A 20,138-nucleotide genomic window follows, 5' to 3' on the forward strand; every position below is an offset into this window, starting at 1 on the left:
GCCTCACAGTACATTTATTGACGTATTTGACGAGATATGTTGCCAACAATCCATTTGATCTTGAGCCTAATAGATATAATTACAACACTAGAAGGAAAAATTATCTATATTGATCTATAATAGATTTAGCTTTAGCACAGAAACGGGCGAACTACCATGGAAATAAAATTTGTGACAAACGGAATAGGTTTTTTCGAAATGTAGATTAAAGATGTTTCTCTTTAAGAGTTCCTTCTGTAGCAAGGACGTATACCGGAACAGAAATATCAGTTTTTACTTAATAACTATATTTGTGTGTGTTTCTGCCTATGTTTTCTGTACTTGTTATGTTGATACTTTCCAAAAGACAGATTTAAGGAACCAACCACGTTACCTCTTCAGATCCTCAGTGATGTTCCGACAGTCCAGTTGCGTATTGTGATGAGCAGGCCGCTTTGAGACGACAGCCTCTTGAGGACATTCAGGGGTCCGTGTGAGTGCCTTCATCTCTGGAAGAGCAAAACCGTATGGTTCAGTAAGACACAGGGTGGCGGATGCCACGTGTAACTGACATATACCGAAACACAAAGGCCACCATGAGAAGCCGAGGAACACTTCACACCGCCGGCAGATGTCAGCAGTAGAGGCTGCAGGCGACGGCGAAGAGCGCAAGGGAGAGGTCGTGCCCCCCGGCCGCGAGGTGGGGGTGCAGGCGCCGCGCCCGGGAAGCCTCCTGCCGCTGGATCGCCGCCGTGTTGTCTCCTGACGAGGGAAGAACATGTAGCTACAGAAACGCAGTCTTTTTCCTTCAACTTAGTGTTCAGCTGGTTTAGGCGTCGCACTGGTTGAAAATAAACCAATTGAAGGTGAAGATAGTGACGAACAGCACAAATATATTTAGCGTCTATCAGTGGAGTAAGGAAGTGATGGGATGAAGGGTTTCTCCTATGAGGAGGTAATATGACAACAATAAGATAGGCTAAGAGGGCTTTCTTTGCCACAAGAATTCTAGAATCAGTAATAGGTTTCATTTCAGGGAGACATTTCTGCGAGTGTACGGTCGGAATACAACGTTATATGGAAGTGAATAACGGCGTGTATGATAAACAGAGAAGAAGAAAATCAAAGTGTTAGAGGTGCCTTACGGACGGGTGCTGAAAATTAATCAGTCTGATAAGAGAGGATCCGGCAAAGTGGCTAAGAGGGCCCGAACGTGTCCTTAAACACAACTGGACTTATGTCTTTGAGTGTGCTGGATACATTTCTTTTTACATGGAGTCAGCAGTATCGGTGAGGAAAGGAACGTGTGGAAAACACTTCAGAAAGTGACAGGACCACAGAAGATGAGCTAAGGCATAAGCAGTCAACTCACGTGATAGCAAAATAAAACCTTTATTGGAGAACTAGGATTGAGATACATCTATATAAGACTTGATATTGGTACCGAGAGGTAAAGAGATCAGTACAATCGTGGCGGGCCACACCAAATAAGTTAGAATACTGACAAATACCACTCCACGTTTCTCTGACACAGCTGTGGAATACAACACAACAGTTTATATTATTGTTTGCATTTTTCAAACGCAGAAAATTCTCGTTACTCTTATTTTTATTTTTGTTAATGATGTTGTTGTGGTCTTCAGTCCAGAGAATGGTTTGATGCACCTCTCCATGCTACTCTATCCTGTGCAAGTATCTTCATCCCCCAGCACCTACTACAACCTAGATCCTTCGGAATATGCTTAGTGTATCCATCACTTGGCCTCCCTCTACGATTTTTGCCCTTCACACTGACCCCCCCCCCCTCCCCCAATACTAAATTGGGGATGTCTTGATGCCTCAGAACATGTCCTACCAACCGATCCCTTCTTCTAGTCAAGTTGTGCCACAAATTTCTCTTCTCCCAAATTAAATTCAATACCTCCTCCTTGGGTATATAATCTACCTATTTGACCTTCAGCTTTCTTGTGTAGTACCACATTTTGAAAGCTTCTATTCTGTTCTTCTGCAAACTATTTAACGCGCATGTTTCGCTTCCATACATGGCTACACTCCATACAAATATATTTGGAAACGATTTTCTGACACTTAAAACTATACTAGATGTTAACAAATTTCTCTTCTTCAGAAACGCTTTCCTTGCCATTGCCAGTCTACATTCTATATCCTCTCTGCTTCGACCATCATCAGTTAATTTGCTCCCCAAATCGCAAAACTCATTTACTACTTTACGTCTCTCATTTTATAATCTAATTCCCTCACCATCACCCGACTTAATTCGACTAGACTCCACTATACTCGTTTTGCTTTTGTTGATATCCATCTTACGTTTATCCTCCTTTCAAGACAATGTCCCTCCCAATCAACAGCTCTTCCACGTCCTTTGCTGCCCTGACAGAATTATAATGTAATCGGCGTACCTCAAAGTTCTTATTTCATCTCCATGGATTTCAATTCCTACTCCGGATTTTTCTTTTGTTTCCTATACTTCTTGATCAATATACAGATTGAATAACATCGGGGATAACCTACAACCCTGTCTCACTCTCTTGCCAATCACCGCTTCCCTTTCATGCCTCAGGACTCTTATAAGTGCCATCTGGCTTCTGTACAAATTGTAAATAGCCTTTCGCTCCCCGTATTTTGCCCTGCCGCCTTCTGACTTTGATAGAGAATAATCCAGTAACATTGTCAACAGCTTTCTCTAAGTCTACAAATGGTAGAAATGTAGGTTTGCCTTTCCCTAATCTATCTTCCACGATGAGTCGTAGGGTCAGTATTGCTTCACGTGTTACTATATTTCCATGTAATCCAAACTCATCTTCCCCGAAGTCGTCTTCAACCAGTTTTCGCATTCGTCTGTAAAGAAATCGCGTTAGTATTTTGAAGCCGTGACTTATTAAACCGATAGTTCGGTAAATTTCATATCTGTCAACACCTGCTTTCTTTGGGATACGAATTATTATATTCTTCTTGATATCTGAGGGTATTTCGCCTGTCTCACACATCTTGCTCTCCAGATGATAGAGTTTTGTCAGGGCTGACTTTCTCAAGGATGTCAGTAGTTCTAATGGAATGTTGTCTACTGCTGAGGCCTTGTTTCGACTCAGGTCTTTCAGTGCTGTGTCAAACTCTTCACGCAGTATCATATCTCCCATTTCATTTCATCTACATCCTATTCTATTTCCATAATTTTTTTTTTTTTTTTTTTTTTTGTGGTTTTAGGCGCACAACTTCAATGGTCATTAGCGCCCTGACTACTCTAAGAATGCACCGCGAGGCACAAGTTGACCACAACAACTAAAAGGGAAAACACGATAAAAGACAGACTGACAGGCATAGGATTAAAAAACAGCATCATCAAATGTCCTTAGCGAGGTTTGTCAAATTGATAAAACGAAGAACACGAGCAGCTGCTCGTGGGTCATCCGCTAAAATGGCATCGAAAGTATTTGGCAGGTTAAGATCGAGGCGCAGTGTGTTAAGATCTGGACAGGACATTAAAATGTGTCTAACCGTCAGCAAGTGCCCACATGGGCAGAACGGCGCCGGCGCAGCCGTCAGCAGATGGCGATGGCTGAACCGGCAGTGTCCAATTCTTAACCGGGCTAAAACGACCTCCTCCCACCGAGAAGGGCGTGAGGAGGACGTCCAAGCCACGGGAAGAGGTTTTAAGGCCCGAAGCTTGTTGCCGGTAAGTGCAGCCCAATCGGCATGCCACAGAGATAAGATGCGCTGACAAATCACCCTGCTAAAATCGGACGAAGGGACGCAACAAGAAGCTGTCCGAGGCTGGAGGACCGCAGCCTTGGCCGCGGCATCTGCAGCTTCGTTCCCAGGGATACCGACATGGCCAGGAACCCACATAAAGCTAACTGGAGAACCGACGTCCACCAGCTGCTGAAGAGAGCGTTGGATCCGGTGTACGAAAGGGTGAACCGGGTACGGATCACTGAGGCTCTGGATGGCGCTCAGGGAATCTGAGCAGATGACATAAGCGGAATGTCGGTGGCGGCAGATGTAAAGAACAGCCTGGTAGAGGGCAAAGAGCTCAGCTGTGAAGACCGAACAATGACCATGGAGCCGGTATTTGAAACTTTGTGCCTCGACAATAAAGGAACACCCGACCCCGTCATTGGTCTTAGAGCCATCTGTATAAATGAAAGTCATGTCGATGAACTTCGAACGAAGTTCCAAAAAACGGGAGTGGTAGACCGAACCGGGGGTGACCTCTTTTGGGAGCGAGCTGAGGTCAAGGTGTACGCGGACCTGAGCCTGGAGCCAAGGTGGCGTGCGGCTCTCGCCCACTCGAAAGGTTGCAGGGAGTGAAAAATTAAGGTGTTGAAGGAGGCGACGAAAGCGAACTCCAGGGGGTAGCAGGGCAGAGACATACAACCCGTATTGACGGTCAAGAGAGTCGTCAAAAAAGGAACGATAAGACGGATGGTCGGGCATTGACAGTAGCCGACAGGCATACCGACAAAGCAGTATATCGCGCCGGTAGGTGAGTGGCAGTTCGCCAGCGTCAGCATGAAGACTCTCTACGGGACTGGTATAAAATGCTCCGATCGCAAGTCGTAAACCCCGATGTTGTATGGAGTTGAGGCGGCGTAAGATGGATGGCCGTGCAGAGGAGTTTACGAAGCTCCCATAATCCAGCTTGGAGCGGACGATCGACCGATATAGACGAAGTAGGACGGTTCGATCCGCTCCCCACGACAGACCACTGAGAACACGGAGGACATTTAAAGAACGGGTACAACGGGCGGCCAAATATGACACATGTGGAGACCAGCTAAGTTTCCTGTCAAATGTAAGGCTTAAAAATTTGGTTGTCTCCACGATTGGGAGAGCAACGGGACCGAGTCGTAAGGATGGTGGGAGAAACTCTTTGTAGCGCCAGAAGTTAATACAGACCGTCTTCTCGGCAGAAAAACGGAAGCCATTGGCGACACTCCAGGAGTAAAGACGGTCAAGAGAACGCTGAAGACAGCGGTCCAGGACACGTGTACACTGCGCGCTGCAATAGATGGTAAAATCGTCCACGAAAAGGGAGCCTGATACATCAGCTGGGAGGCAATCCATTATTGGATTGATCGCGATGGCGAAGAGGGCGACGCTCGAAACTGAGCCCTGTGGCACCCCATTCTCCTGGCGAAAGGTGTCGGACAGGACAGAACCCACACGTACCCTGAACTGTCGATCCATTAAAAAGGAACGAATAAAAAGAGGGAGGCGACCGCGAAGGCCCCATGTATGCATGGTGCGGAGAATGCCCGCCTTCCAACAGGTGTCGTAAGCCTTCTCCAAATCAAAGAACACAGCCGCGGTCGGGCGCTTCCGCAAGAAGTTATTCATAATGAAGGTCGACAAGGTAACCAGATGGTCAACAGCAGAGCGGCGCCTACGAAATCCACATTGTACATTGGTAAGTAGGCGTCGAGACTCGAGCAGCCAAACCAATCGAGAGTTAACCATTCGCTCCATCACTTTACAGACACAGCTGGTAAGCGAGATAGGTCGATAACTGGAAGGCAAGTGCTTGTCCTTCCCCGGCTTAGGAATCGGGACAACAATAGACTCGCGCCAGCATGCGGGAACATGTCCCTCAATCCAGATGCGATTGTATGTACGAAGAAGAAAATCTTTACCCGCAGGAGAAAGGTTCTTCAGCATCTGAATATGAATAGAATCTGGCCCTGGAGCAGAGGACCGTGATCGGCCAAGTGCGTTTTCGAGTTCCCGCATGGTGAATGGGGCATTATAACTTTCACAATTCGAGGAGCGGAAGTTAGGTGGCCTAGCCTCCTCTGCCTGTTTGCGGGGGAGGAAGGCAGGGTGGTAATGAGCGGAGCTCGAAACCTCTACGAAAAAGCGGCCGAAGGCATTGAGACAGCCTCAGGGGCCACAAGGACGTCATTCGCGACCTTCAAGCCAGAAACTGGTGAGGGGACCTTAGTGCCAGATAGCCGGCGCAGGCTACCCCAGACAACAGAAGAAGGAGTAAAACTGTTGAAGGTGCTTGTGAAAGCAGCCCAGCTGGCTTTCTTGCTTTCTTTGATAATACGACGACACTGAGCACGTAATCGTTTATAATTGATACAATTCGCCAGTGTAGGGTGGCGTTTAAATGTGCGTAAAGCACGTCGACGAGCACGTAAAGCGTCTCTACATCCTGCGGTCCACCAGGGGACCGGTACGCGACGTGGAGAAGGAGGGTGAGGGATGGAATATTCAGCAGCAGCGAGAATGACTTCCGGGAGGTGTGCGACCTGACGATCGCAGCTTGTAAAGGTTTGATCCTGAAAGGTCGCCCTGGAAGAGAAGAGCCCCCAGTCTGCCTTGGAGATGGTCCAATTAGAGAAGCACGGAGAGGGGGTATGCTGCAGGAGATGGATAACACACGGGAAGTGGTCGCTCGAATATGTATCAGAAAGTGCATACCACTCAAACCGGCGTGCAAGTTGGGGAGTACATATAGAGAGGTCTAAATGGGAATAGGTGTGAGATGTGTCCGAAAGAAAAGTGGGGGCGCCAGTATTGAGGCAGACAAGATCGAGCTGGTTGAAAAGGTCTGCTAACAAGGAGCCCCTCGGGCAGGATGCTGGATAGCCCCAAAGGGGATGGTGGGCATTGAAGTCTCCAGTTAACAAAAATGGGGCAGGTAGCTGAGCAATAAGTTGCATCACGTCTGCCCTGGTAACGGCAGATCACGATGGAGTGTAAACGGTACAAAAGGAAAACGTAAAAGTGGGGAGAGTAATGCGGATGGCAACTGCCTGCAGGCCGGTGTGCAACGTGATGGGATCGTAGTAAATATCATCCCGGACCAGCAACATAACCTCTCCATGAGCTGGGATACCTACCACAGGGGGTAGGTCAAAACGCACAGAGGTGTAGTGTGCCAAGGCAATTTGATCGCATGGGCGTAGCTTCGTTTCCTGGAGGGCTACGACGAGCGGACGGTGCCAGCGGAGCAGCAACTTCAAGTCCTCTCGGTTGGAGCGAATGCTGCGAATATTCCAGTGAATAAGTGCCATCGTAAGAAAAGGAAGATGAGAGAAGTGGTCACCTCGAAGGCCGCTTAGGGCCCGGCTTCGAGCGAGCACTGCCGCCGCTATCAGTAGGCGGACAGTCATCGTCCATTGGGTCTATAGGGTCATCGGCCATCTCGGGAGGATGGCCGGGAGGGGGAGCTTCCTCCGCCAGTGAACGGCCAGATGTACGGCTACCAGCGGTGCGGCCAGGCGAAACGGATGACGGCCTGGGGCGGCAACCGCTGGGTGGCGCAGGAGAAGAAATGCGCCGTGGCGGAGAAGGAGAACTGTGCTTCCTATGCGCCTTTTTGGAAGGACGTGTAGTGGAAGTACCGGTCGAAGGCTGGGAGGTCGAGGTACGGAGGAAGTCTGCACGGGATGGTTCCTTCTTGAAGGCCCGTGCATCTGACTTCGATGTCTTCGTCTTAGCAGAAGCTGAGGAAGGTGCTCGTGTCTGTGGGGTGATGGGAGGAAGAGGAGACGTCGACCGCGCGATCTTAGCACTGGCCGAACGGACGACCGTGGTGCTGAAGGTCAGATCGCATGTCTGGGTTGCTACCTCCCGGGTAGTCCGAGGAGAGGCGAGGACAGTACTGTATTTCCCCGCTGGGAGCAGCGTGGGCTTCCTACTAGCCAATAGCTTGCGAGCAGCCGAGGTGGACACTTTCTCTTTGACCCGAATTTCTTGGATACAGCGTTCTTCCTTATAGACAGGACAGTCGCGGGAGGATGCGGATGGGTCACCCTGACAGTTCACACAACGAGGAGACGGAGGTGGACAGTCACCCTCATGGGCATCCCTGCCACAAGTGACACATTTAGCCGCATTGGAACAAGACTGTCGAGTGTGATTGAAACGCTGACACTGGTAGCAGCGCGTAGGTGTCGGGACATAGGGGCGAACAGAAATAACCTCGTAGCCCGCCTTGATGCGCGATGGCAGCTTAACACTATCGAAGGTCAAGAAAATTGTCCGGGTCGGTACAAGGTCATTGTTGACCTTTTTCATGACCCTATGGACAGCCGTCACGCCCTGCTCAGCGAGGAATGATTGAAGCTCCTCGTCAGTCAATCCGTCGAGGGAGCTAGTATAGACTACACCACGAGACGAATTCAAAGTTCGGTGGGCCTCCACCCGGACAGGGAATGTGTACAGGAGGGTGGCCCGAAGCAGTTTTTGTGCCTGAAAGGCACTCTCAGTTTCTAGTAATAAGGTGCCGTTACGCAACCTGGTACAAGATTTGACAGATCCGGCTATGGCATCTACGCCCTTCTGAATAACGAAAGGGTTGACAGAGGAAAAATCCTTTCCGTCCTCAGATCGAGAAACTACGAGGAACTGTGGGGCAGGCGGTAGTACTTTTGTCACTGTTGGCTGGTCACGTTTCCGTTTTTGGGTCGAAGTCGAAAGAGATGGAGTAGAATCCATTGCGGAGGAATCCCCCATGATTGCCAGCGTCTCCGATGGCGCGCTCCTTCCTTGTGGGGACCCTCTCAGAGGACACTCCCGCCTTAGGTGAATGTTTACACCTCAGGTCACACCTCCCGAGAAACAGACGGAGGGACCAATCGGCATGGACAGAAGGTATCAGCTCAGGCAATCACCCCTCCCCGGGCCTGGCCTTTACCAGGGGGTACGCGCGTGCCTTACATGTCTACCCAGGGCGGGGACTTACGCGTTACCCCGTCACCGGCTACGCGTGCGAACGCGTGGGCCGGCCTTCAGGCACGCACAGGGAGGAAGGAAGAAGAGGAAAAAGAAGAGAGAGAGGGAGAAAGAGGACAGACTGTCTCAAACGCCGAGGCGGAGACCAGAGAAGGCAAGGAGAAGAAGGCAATGAGAAAGCAAGGAGAAGAAGGCAATGAGAAGGCAAGGAGAAGAAGGCAATGAGAAGGCAAGGAGAAGAAGGCAATGAGAAGGCAAGGAGAAGAAGGCTATGAGAAGGCAAGGAGAAAAAGGCAATGAGAAGGCAAGGAGAAAAAGGCAATGAGAAGGCAAGGAGAAAAAGGCAATGAGAAGGCAAGGAGAAGTCAAGGGAAAGAGTAAGGAAGATAGTGAGGTGGAGAAGAGCAAAGAAAGGAACCAACAAAAGGAAGGAAGAAACGAGAAGTGAAAAACCAAAAAGACCACGATGATAGGTCGTGGAACCGTCCGTCTCCGGACGCAGGCGCTAACTACCCCCGTGAGGGGGATGGACTCCTTTTAGTCGCCTCTTACGACAGGCAGGAATACCACGGGCCTATTCTAATCCCCGGACCCGCAGGGGGACTATTTCCATAATATTGTCCCCAAGTACATCGCACTTGTACAGACCCTCCATATACTCCTTCCACCTTTCTGCTTTTCCTTCTTTGCTTAGAAACGTGTTTCCATCTGAGCTCCTTATATTCATACAAGGGGTTCTCTTTTCTCCAAAGATGTCTTTAATTTTTCTGTAGGCAGTACCTACCTTACCCCTAGTGAGGTATGTATCTACATCCGTATATTTGTCGTCTACCATCCCTGCTTAGTCATTTTGCACTTCCTGTCGATCTCATTTCTAGACGTTTGTGTTCCTTTTTGACTGCTTCAATTACAGCATTTTTATATTTTCTCCTTTCATCATTTAAATTCAATATACCTTCTGTTATCCAAGGATTTCTACTAGCCCTCTTCTTTATACCTACTTGATCCTCTGTTGGGTTCACTATTTCATCTCTCAAAGCAACCCATTCTTCTTCTACTGTATTTCTTTGCCCCATTCCTGTCAATCGTTCCCTAATGCTCCCCCAGAAACTCTCTATAACCTTCGGTTCTTTTAGTTTATCCAGGTCCCATCTCCTTACAATTCCCACCTTTTTACAGTTTCTTCAGTTTTAATCTACAGCTCATATCCAATAGATTGTGGTAGAGTCCACACTTGCCCCTGGAAAAGTGTTACAATTTAAAACCTGGTTGATAAATCTCTGTCTACCATTATATAATCTATCTGAAATATTCCAGTGTCTACAGGCCTCCTCCATGTATGCATCCTTCTTTCAAGATCCGTGAACCAAGTGTTACATATGATTAAATTATTATCTGTGCAAAATTCTACAAGGCGGCTTCCTGTTTCATTTCTTACCCCCATTCCATATTCACCTACTACCTTTCCTTCTCTTCCTTTTCCTACAATCGAATTCCAGTCATCCATGACTATTAAATTTTCGTCTACCTTCACTATCTGAATCATTTATTTCATCTTATCATATATTTAAACAATCTCTTCGTCATATGCGGAGCTAATTGGCATACAGACTTGTACTACTTTGGTAGGCGTAGGCTTCGTATCTATCACGGCCACAATAACCCGTTCACTACGCTGTTTGCAGTAGCTTGCCCGCCCTCCTATTTTTTTATTCATTATTAAATCTATTTCTGCATTACCCCTACTTCATTTTGTATTTATAACCCTGTATTCACCTGACCAGAAGTCTTGTTCCTCCTGCCACCGAACTTCACTAATTCTCACTGTATGTAACTTTAACGTATCCATTTCCCTTTCTAAATTTTCTAACCAACATGCCTGATTAAGGTATCTGACATTTCACGCTCAGTTTCGTAGAACGTCAGTTTTATTTCTCCTGATAACGATAATTATGATGATATAGCTTACGAGATCATTTGATGTATCTGTGCCAAGATAAAGCCTGCAATTCTAAGCAAACGCCGAGGATTGCTGTCAGAAGGTGAAAGGTTTTGTGTTGTTGCACGACAATGCCCGTCTGCTGCTCACACTGCTGAAATGCTCCACAAATTCAAATTTTAAGTACTGGATCACCCTTCATATAGTCCCGATCTTGTTCCTTCTGAATACCACTTGTTTGGTCCACTCAAACAGGCATTAAGGGGCTGTCGATTTGCCTCGGATGAAGCAGTGAAAGAAGCGGTGCATTCTTGACTTGCAGCTCAACCTAGAACCTTCTTTTATGAGGGCATCAGGAATCTTGTACAACGATGGACCAAGTGCGTTGAAACGAAAGGATATCGTGTCGAAAAATTATGTTCTTGTGGGTTTCCTATTTGTTTACAATAAAGTTTTATAACTACTTTGCTTATAATAATTGACTTACTTTCTTACATTAATTTTAAAATTTTATTACTATTATCAGTATTTCATAACACTATAATATTGACTATGTAAGTATGTGACACTATAGTACATGTGTGCTACGTAAAATTTTTGCCAATTATATAATTACGTTATTCCTGTGTTGTGCTGTAAATCTTTAGATACAATAAGTTAATGACAATTCTAAGGTACACTGCAACTGTGGGTTATTGCCGTTAGGGAAAGTTAGAAAAATCAATACTTTTGGCAAGGAGTGAGGATATGCAGGAGAGCTGTCCTACGCTAGTGTGACATCAAGACTAAGTAAGCGGGAGACCTACTTCTTTGTGAAATGTGAGAATGAACATACGAAAGTAGCGTGCCCTGTCGGGACTTTGTGAGGTGCAAACTTCTCAGACAGCCACCAAGAGCATGACGGGTGTGGACAAATGTAAGAGGCTCCACTAACATCCTGCCTACCGTCGTACATCAGTAAAACGCCTGATGGACAGGCAACCCTGCAAATGGAGAAGCATCACGTACATGACTACCTCCCATGCAACCTGTCTCAGGACTTCGGCCGATGGTGAGAGCCATATTGTAACTGACAGATTGCAGGGCCAGGGCACCCACGATTCTCCTCGCTGGTGTTCTACTTCCCTCCACCGAGTCATGTGCGTGGAAATAGATCCTGAAGCATACCTCTACACACCGGCTATTCATAGCGACGTAGCTCCAATCGTCTGCATTTCTTCGCCGACGCTCTGGAACAACTCAAGTGAGAGCTAATACTGGTCCTACCACACGTCATCGGACCTCCCCAGTGTCGCCTCTGAGAAGTCTCTTCAGACAGTTGCTGCCGAATAACTCTCCTTCCTTTCACTGGGGAACTTCGTTGGCTTAGTTTTAACGACACTTCATCTTACATAATTTTGGTGTTTTCCAGGCGAACGCATGATAGATGTCTTTGATAGTTTATAATTAAGTTTCGTAAGAGGTAGTCTTTTGTTTAATTAATATCATATTGTATTGTAATAGACGTGTCTCATGCAGACTCGGAACGTATTTTTTCTCGTGCATCTCACTATGTGAGCTACAACAGTGGATAAAAGGTGTTTTTTGAGCCCAGGTGGTCGCATGTGTGTTCTTCTATTCCTTACTTCACCCAGGTCGACAGATCAGACCTTTTTGTTCCTCTGTGTTCGAACACTCTGTTCCATAACCCCCAGATATGACGCAACAGATGTTTTACCTGCAAGATATACCACACGTCATGCAGGGGCTTGTAAACACGGAGAAGGACCTTATGGCAGAATCTGATGGTGGATCACAATGATCTTCTCAAATGGACTCCACGACTAAAGTCCTGTGCAGAGCTCTTGTCCTACTTCTGGCCTTTGACAGGAGAGCGGAACCTTGGCCTGCCATGGACTGAAATTAAGGCTTATGGCACCTATGGTGTAGTCCATTGTCGGGAATTCCTCCTTGTCTACAGTGGATCAGAAGTCTGCTGCCTTCTTCAGCAATTAAAGCATCACGTGCCCTCTCAAATGAGGATATTTCGCTGGCAGTAGTACTTTGAGTCTTCGACTCTCAGATGCATCTCGAACTGGTGTGGGACAAATTGCATAGCTGCTGTAATCAACGGGTGCAATCGTGTTGGGATTGGTTTGCGATGCTCTCAGGTCTGCCTGAGGAGTTTCGTTTTTGGTGCATAAATGACAACTGTCAACATCCATAAGCCATGTCACTCATTAGAGACATGATTCTGGTGCATACTCCAGAAGAAGGTATTTGGACAGACCAACTGAAACTGAAAGGCTTCACGTTGGATTCTGTCAATCATTCCAGCATTCTAGCAGTTCCTCCATGTGTCAGCATCCCTGCGCAATGCATCTTAGGACTATTCCACCTGGTCCTCCCAGTATCCGCCAACACAGCGGACCCCCTGTCTGTGGAGTACTTCGCTCCCAGTACACTGGCATTCTAAGCCTGCCACCCTCAACAGTTGTCCTCTTACACCCATTGTTTTGTCATTCATCATAGGCACCAGTTTAGCCATGCCAGATGTGCCTCATGTGGCAAAACAGATTACAAATGTCTGCTAAACCCTCGTCGAGATTCACGTGGATTACTCTCAGGTGGACCCCTTCCCAGTAGAGCAACCTGACGTAGCAGACCTTGAGGTCCTCCACATGTATGTGGGCTACCAGTCCAGAGTCAACAAGTGTGTCTGCAAGTGTTTTTCAATTGCTACCCAGTCTCCCTCTAGGTCGGCACTGGATCTATATCGTCGATCACTGTGTGGAGCACTTAACGGTCATTGACCACTCCGCTCTTCCAGATCTTTGGCCAGTACCTTCGTGGTTACAGCATTGAAGTAGTGGGTTGATCAAAGGACAGTCCAAAGCCCTCATACAATATGGTATCTCAAAATGCAAGATGTGTCTCCTTGTCGTTGATATGCCTGGAAAGACGGATTTGTGGGATTAATATCTTTGACGCTTTGGGATTAGATGTCCACAGTGCAAAAAAAACATCGAGCCTGGCACAGACAATTCGTATTTCAAAACTCATTCATATATGTATCGTTTGGTTTCTGAGCCATGAGGCTTCAAATCCACATCACTCTCCTATCAATGACCATGTCCTCTTTTCTCAAGGCTCCGAACTATCCATTCACCATGCAAGATTTTGAAGCCCGTTTCCAACAGTCAATGGGCAACACCATCATGCTGGTCGACAAACCAACAGCTCCCTTTGCATGTATGGTGACTTCAAGGACACCAATAATGCACAGTCCATTGTTGACGTTTACCCTCTCCCAGAGGTGGACGAAATACTTACTCGGTTGGCTGGGGCAGAACCTTTGTTAAAATTGTTAACAAGGACGCCTATTTACAGCAAGTCTCACGATATGGCATTGCAAAATTTGCTGGTAATAAACATGCCCTTCAGTTTGTTCTGCTACAATTGCCTGGCCTTTGGGACTGCATTCACGAAAGCCATGTTCCATAGGCATTTGGAACACCTTATGCGAGAAGTGCCAGGCATAGCAAATTATGTGGACTACATCATCATTGCAGGTCAGTTCGCCCAACACCTGTTGAATAGCCTGGACGCCCCTTTTCTCATTGTACAGGTAGCAAATCCTGATTGTAACTTGGAGAAGTTGAAACTTTTCTTTACCTAAGTCGAATATTTGGAGCATATCGCCAGTGCTGCAGGAATCAGACTCTTTCAATATATCCAGTCTATCACAGACTTGCCAAGTATGATGAGTGAGAAGTAACTTCAGTCCATATAAGCCAACTAACTTACTATGGAATTGGGACATGCACATGATCATAACTTGCAAGACCTTAACCATATGTCGCCTCAGCCCACATGTCTGATGGATTCCAATCCACCGCCCCCTATGGTTGTCACAATGGACACATATGATTGAGGATTAGGAGCTGTTCTCCCTTACGTAGGCGACGGTGTATAATGGCCTGTCACTTTTGTCTAGAAAACTTTGGCATTGGCACAGTAAAACTATGAATGAATGGAAGGACTGGCTAGATCTCTTGCTTTAAAATAATTCCACAACAAACTTTAAGGGCGCCATTTTACCCACTTCACTGACCACAAGTCACTGATGGTGTTATTCCTGTTTGATAAGAAGATCCCCTCCAAATCGCCTCACTGCTTTCAACGATGGACCTATTGTCTCACAGATTATTTCTGCGAAATCCAGAGCTATTTTCTGTATCACCATGCTAACAGTGTCGGTGGGTCAATAGCCCTCTCTTGACTCTGTTCCCGATCTAATCTGCCACTTTGACACCAGTGAGTAAGAAGCCGTTGTCTCACTCTCTATCATTGCCAAACTGATGGCTCAGTGTTCAGCAGAAGACCCAATTCTTCATGTGTTTCTCCTTCTGGTCCAGTGGGACTGGCCATCTAATCGCCTGTTACTCAAGGGTGAAAAGGGCTGGACTCAGGTCGTCATTTTATATTTCCTCCAGCACTGGACCCTACACTTTCCTCACCCCTGTCATAGGGGCATCATGCCGACGAAGTACATGGAGCATCAACAGTTGTATTGGAAAGAGATTGACGCCGATATTGCAGCTGCTGAGGGAACCTGCACATTCTGCCAAAGCAAACAAGTGTCGCTGCTACATTGATCTCTCTCATGGCTGGAGATATGGACATCACAGTCACAGCTCCATTTGGACCGTGTGGGCTGCTTCATTTGTCATTATTGGCTCGTCATAGTGGACGCTGAATCTAGATTCCCATACGTCTTCTGGATATCCTCTACATCCTAAGCACATACAATCCCAATGTTGACTTGGATATTTACGACTGAAGGTCGGCCCGAGACAGTTGTCACATACATTGGGACTCACTTTATGTGCATCCTTTTGTGCTTCAAATAGAACTGCTTTCATGCACCAGCGCCATTTGATCCTGTTTATGATGGTCTGGCAGATCACTTTATTTGAGTGTCACAGCTGCAAGTTCCACTCATTGGACGATGCACTCTTCACCTTTCTAGCCTCCTATTGGGCAGAGTAGAAGCAGGTGCTTAGTCCATCTGAACGAATCCATGAGTTGCCACGGTGATCACATTTCTTGCTTCTACACTCACACCAGCCACACGTGAGCCTTCTGCGGAGCGTGCATTCTTCCAGAAAGAAACTCTTTGAAGGTGGTTCCACAGAGAGCGCAAAAGCTGAAAATTTGAAAGCGATCCATACCCCCCACTTTTGAGGCTTCCCCATTGCATGCATATTTCGCACGATGGTAGAATGATTACAGTTGATTACATATGACAGTTATCCAGTTCACTCACTGGCATGGATCATTGTGCATTAATGCTTTTGACCGATCTTCATCGAACCCTAAAGGTCTTCCTGAACATGAAGAGTCACTAAAACAACATTCTTGCAGTGCTCTGTCCAATGGCATTATTCCTACAGACGGGGCAAATGTTACTGAAGCATTCACCGGCAGCCACCTCTCTATGCAACTCAAAAATATTCCGATTTCTCCACTGAGCACTCCATTTGCTACTGTCCACATCTCCACTCACTGTTTCATAATGACAGAATGTTAACTCAAATAGCAACAGTGAACTACAAATGAAGAATGACAATTGATAAATAAACACACGGCAATCTGATTACTAACATTAAAAACAAAAATGCTATGAACGTGTACACCAACCTAACAGAAGTGTTTAAATGCATTCCTTTTTAATTCCAAAGTTCGTTTAGACGATAGTATTGACGATGGAAGGGGAAGCGGGGTGGGTGGGTGGAGTGGGGGGGGGGGGGGGGGTGTTACTAGTAACTGTTTTGAAGCACAGGACCAGTACCTTGGCAGAGGCATAAAAGCACCATTACAACTGAATTTCCTACATGCACATCTGTACTGACAGATGTGGACAAAATCAGGATATACGGATGCTACGTAGTCGAATTATGTCGGGTGGTGCTCAGGGAAGTAGATTAGGAAATGAGACACTTAAAGTAGTAAAGGAGTTTTGCTATTTGGGGAGCAAAACAGCTGATGATGGTCGAAGTAGAGAGGATATAAAATGTTGACTGGCAATGGCAAGGAAAGCGTTTCTGAAGAAGAGAAATTTGTTAAATCGAGTATAGATTTAAGTGTCAGGAAGTCGTTTGTGAAACTATATTTGTGGAGTGTAGCCATGTATGGAAGTGAAACGTGGACGATAAACAGTTTGGACAAGAAGAGAATAGAAGCTTTCGAAATGTGGTGCTACAGAAGAATGATGAAGATTATTTGGGTAGACGACATAGATAATGAGGCGGTATGGAATAGAATTGGGGAGGAGTTTGTGGCACAACTTGAGTAGAAGAAGGGGTCAGTTGGTAGGATATGATCTGAGGCATCAAGGGATCACCAATTTAGTATTGGAAGGCAGAGTGGAGGATAAAAATGGTAGAGGGAGACCAAGAGATGAATACACTAAACAGATTAAGAAGGATGTAGGTTGCAACAGGTAATGGGAGATGAAGAAGCTTGTACAGGATATAGTAGCATGGAGAGCTCCATCAAACCAGTCTCTTGACTGAAGACCACAACAACAACATTTGGGGTTAGTAAGCACGTGGACAGCAGAGTGGGGTTTTGGGTGTGCTCACCTTCCGAGACGTAGACGCTGATGGTGTCGGGCTCGGTGCCGGGCGCGCCGCAGGTGTAGTTGCCGGCGTCGGCGCGGGCGGCGCGCGCCACCACCAGGCGGGAGTGCGTGCGCGGCCCCGGCTCCGTGCTGAGCGCGACGCCGCGCGCGCCGTCCCTGGAGAGGGGGCGGCCGTTGTGCGACCACACCACCTGCTGCGGCGGCGTCTGGCTCTGGCGGCAGGTGGCAAGCGGCGCGGCGCAGGGCGCAATCAAACTCTCTGCAACTGGGCTGCTGCGAGGCAGTGGGTGCGGGGGAGAGGTCGCAAAGCTTGGGAAGCGGTAGGCTGTCGGAGAAGGGTGTCTGCGTGCCGGGGAACAGGGAGACAATCCTTCAACCTTCCCTCTCTGGGCTCCGAACCTTCGTTCTGATAGACTATTGTCAAAATATTACCTCACCCACCCACTTCCTGGTCAGTCTTGTTGTGATTCGTTGCTCGCTATTTGTAGTCTCCCATTTCATTTATTTCATTAATTTTGGCTATAGCGAGAGTAAATAAATGATCTTCATGAAACTAGGCGGGTGCGTGGCAGAGGCAAAATATTGCAGTACATTTCTTGCGTCCGGTATTACTGCATCATCATCATCATCATTATCATTTAAGATTGATTATGCCTTTCAGCGTTCAGTCTGGAGCATAGTCCCCCTTATAAAATTCCTTCATGACCCACTATTCAGTGCTAACATTGGCGCCAATTCTGATGTTAAGCCTATTACTTCAAAATCATTCTTAACCGAATCCAGGTACCCTCACCTTGGTCCACCCCGACTGCAACTACCCTCTACAGCTGAAACCATGAGTCTCTTGGGTAACCTTGCTTCTCTCATGCGTGTAACACGACCCCACCTTCTAAGCCTGTCCGCCCTGACTGCTACATCTACAGGGTGTTGCAAAAAGGTACTGCCAAACTTTCAGGAAACATTCCTCACACACAAAGAAAGAAAATATGATATGTGGACATGTGTCCGGAAACGCTTACATTCCATGTTAGAGCTCATTTTATTACTTCTCTTCTAATCACATTCATCATAGAATGGAAACACACACCAACAGAACGTACCAGCGTGACTTCAAACACTTTGTTACAGGATTTGTTCAAAATGTCCTCCGTTAGCGAGGATACATGCATCCACCCTCCGTCGCATGAAATCCCTGATGCGCTGATGCAGCCCTGCAGAATGGCGTATTGTATCACATCCGTCCAGAATACGAGCAGGAAGAGTCTCTATATTTGGTACCGGTGTTGCGTAGACAAGAGCTTTCAAATGCCCCCATAAACGAAAGTCAAGAGGATTGAGGTCAAGAGAGCGTGGAGGCCATGGAATTGGTCCGCCTCTACCAATCCATCGGTCACCGAATCTGTTGCTGAGAAGCCTACGAACACTTCGACTGAAATGTGCAGGAGCTCCATCGTGCATGAACCACATGTTGTGTCGTACTTGTAAAAGCACATGTTCTAGCAGCACAGGTAGAGTATCCCGTATGAAATCATGATAACGTGCTCCTTTGAGCGTAGGTGGAAGAACATAGGGCCCAATCAAGGCATCACCAACAATGCCTGCCCAAACGTTCACAGAAAATCTGTGTTGATGACGTGATTGCACAATTGCGTGCGAATTCTCGTCAGCCCACACATGTTGATTGTGGAAATTTACAATTTCATCTCGTTGGAAGGAAGCCTCATCCGTAAACAGAACATTTGCACTGAAATGAGGATTGACACATTTTTGGATGAACCATTTGCAGAAGTGTACCCGTGGAGGCCAATCAGCTGCTGATAGTGCCTGCACACGCTGTACATGGCACGGAAACAACTGGTTCTCCCGTACCACTCTCCATACAGTGACGTGGTCAATGTTATCTTGTGTAGCAGCAACTTTTATGACGCTGACATTAGGGTTATCGTCAACTGCACGAAGAATTGCCTCGTCCATTGTAGGTGTCCTCGTCGTTCTAGGTCTTCCCCAGTCGCGAGTCATAGGCTGGCATGTTCTGTGCTCCCTAAGACGCCGATAAATTGCTTCGAACGTCTTCCTGTCGGGACACCTTCGTTCTGGAAATCTGTACCGCGTCACGGCTATTGGCCGTGCTAATCCATACATCAAATGGGCATCTGCCAACTCCGCATTTGTAAACATTGCACTGACTGCAAAACCACCATCGTGATGAACACTAACCTGTTGATGCTGCGTACTGATGTTCTTGGTGCTAGTACTGTAGAGCAATGAGTCGCATGTCAACACAAGCACCGAAGTCTACATTACCTTCCTTCAATTGGGCCAACTGGTGGTGAATCGAGGAAGTACAGTACATACTGACAAAACTAAAATGAGCTCTAACATGGATATTAAGCGTTTCGGGACACGTGTCCTGATAAAATCTTTTCTTTATTTGTGTGTGAGGAATGTTTCCTGAAAGTTTGGCCGTACCTTTTTGTAACACCCTGTATAGAGTTTATTCCCAGTTTATCTTTGATTTCCTCGTTGTGGACACCCTCCTGCCATTGTTCCCATCTACTAGTACCTGCAATCAACCTAGCTACTTTCATATCCGTGACCTCAACCTTATTGATAAGGTAACCTCAATCCACCCAGCTTTCGCTCCATACGACAAAGTTGGTCGAAAGACTGAACGGTGCACTGATAACTTAGTCTTGGTACTGATATCCTTCTTGCAGAAGACAGTAGACCGTAGCTGAGCGCTCATTGCATTAACTTTGCTACACCTCGCTTCCAGTTCTTTCACTATGTTGCCATCCTGTGACAATATGCATCCTAAGTTCTTGAAACCGTCCACCTGTTCTAACTTTGTTCCTCCTGGCACTCTGTCCGTTTATATCTGTTTCCCACTGA

General features: G+C 46.9%; 1 protein-coding gene across 1 annotated transcript in view; it reads right to left on the bottom strand.

Annotated features, from left to right (window-relative positions):
- Positions 1-373: 373 nt before the first annotated feature.
- Positions 374-20,138, bottom strand: part of LOC126484247 (uncharacterized) — a 364,456-nt gene continuing 344,691 nt past the window's right edge. The window contains exons 7-9 of the mRNA XM_050107663.1: positions 17,248-17,458; positions 575-741; positions 374-488 (exon numbers count right to left, since the gene is read on the bottom strand). Coding sequence (XP_049963620.1) covers positions 614-741; positions 17,248-17,458 — 339 coding nt within the window. The 3' untranslated portion in view covers positions 374-488; positions 575-613. The remainder of the gene's footprint in view (positions 489-574; positions 742-17,247; positions 17,459-20,138) is intronic.

The sequence above is a fragment of the Schistocerca serialis genome, chromosome 6 (genome assembly GCF_023864345.2).
Source record: "Schistocerca serialis cubense isolate TAMUIC-IGC-003099 chromosome 6, iqSchSeri2.2, whole genome shotgun sequence".
NCBI lineage: Eukaryota > Metazoa > Arthropoda > Insecta > Orthoptera > Acrididae > Schistocerca > Schistocerca serialis.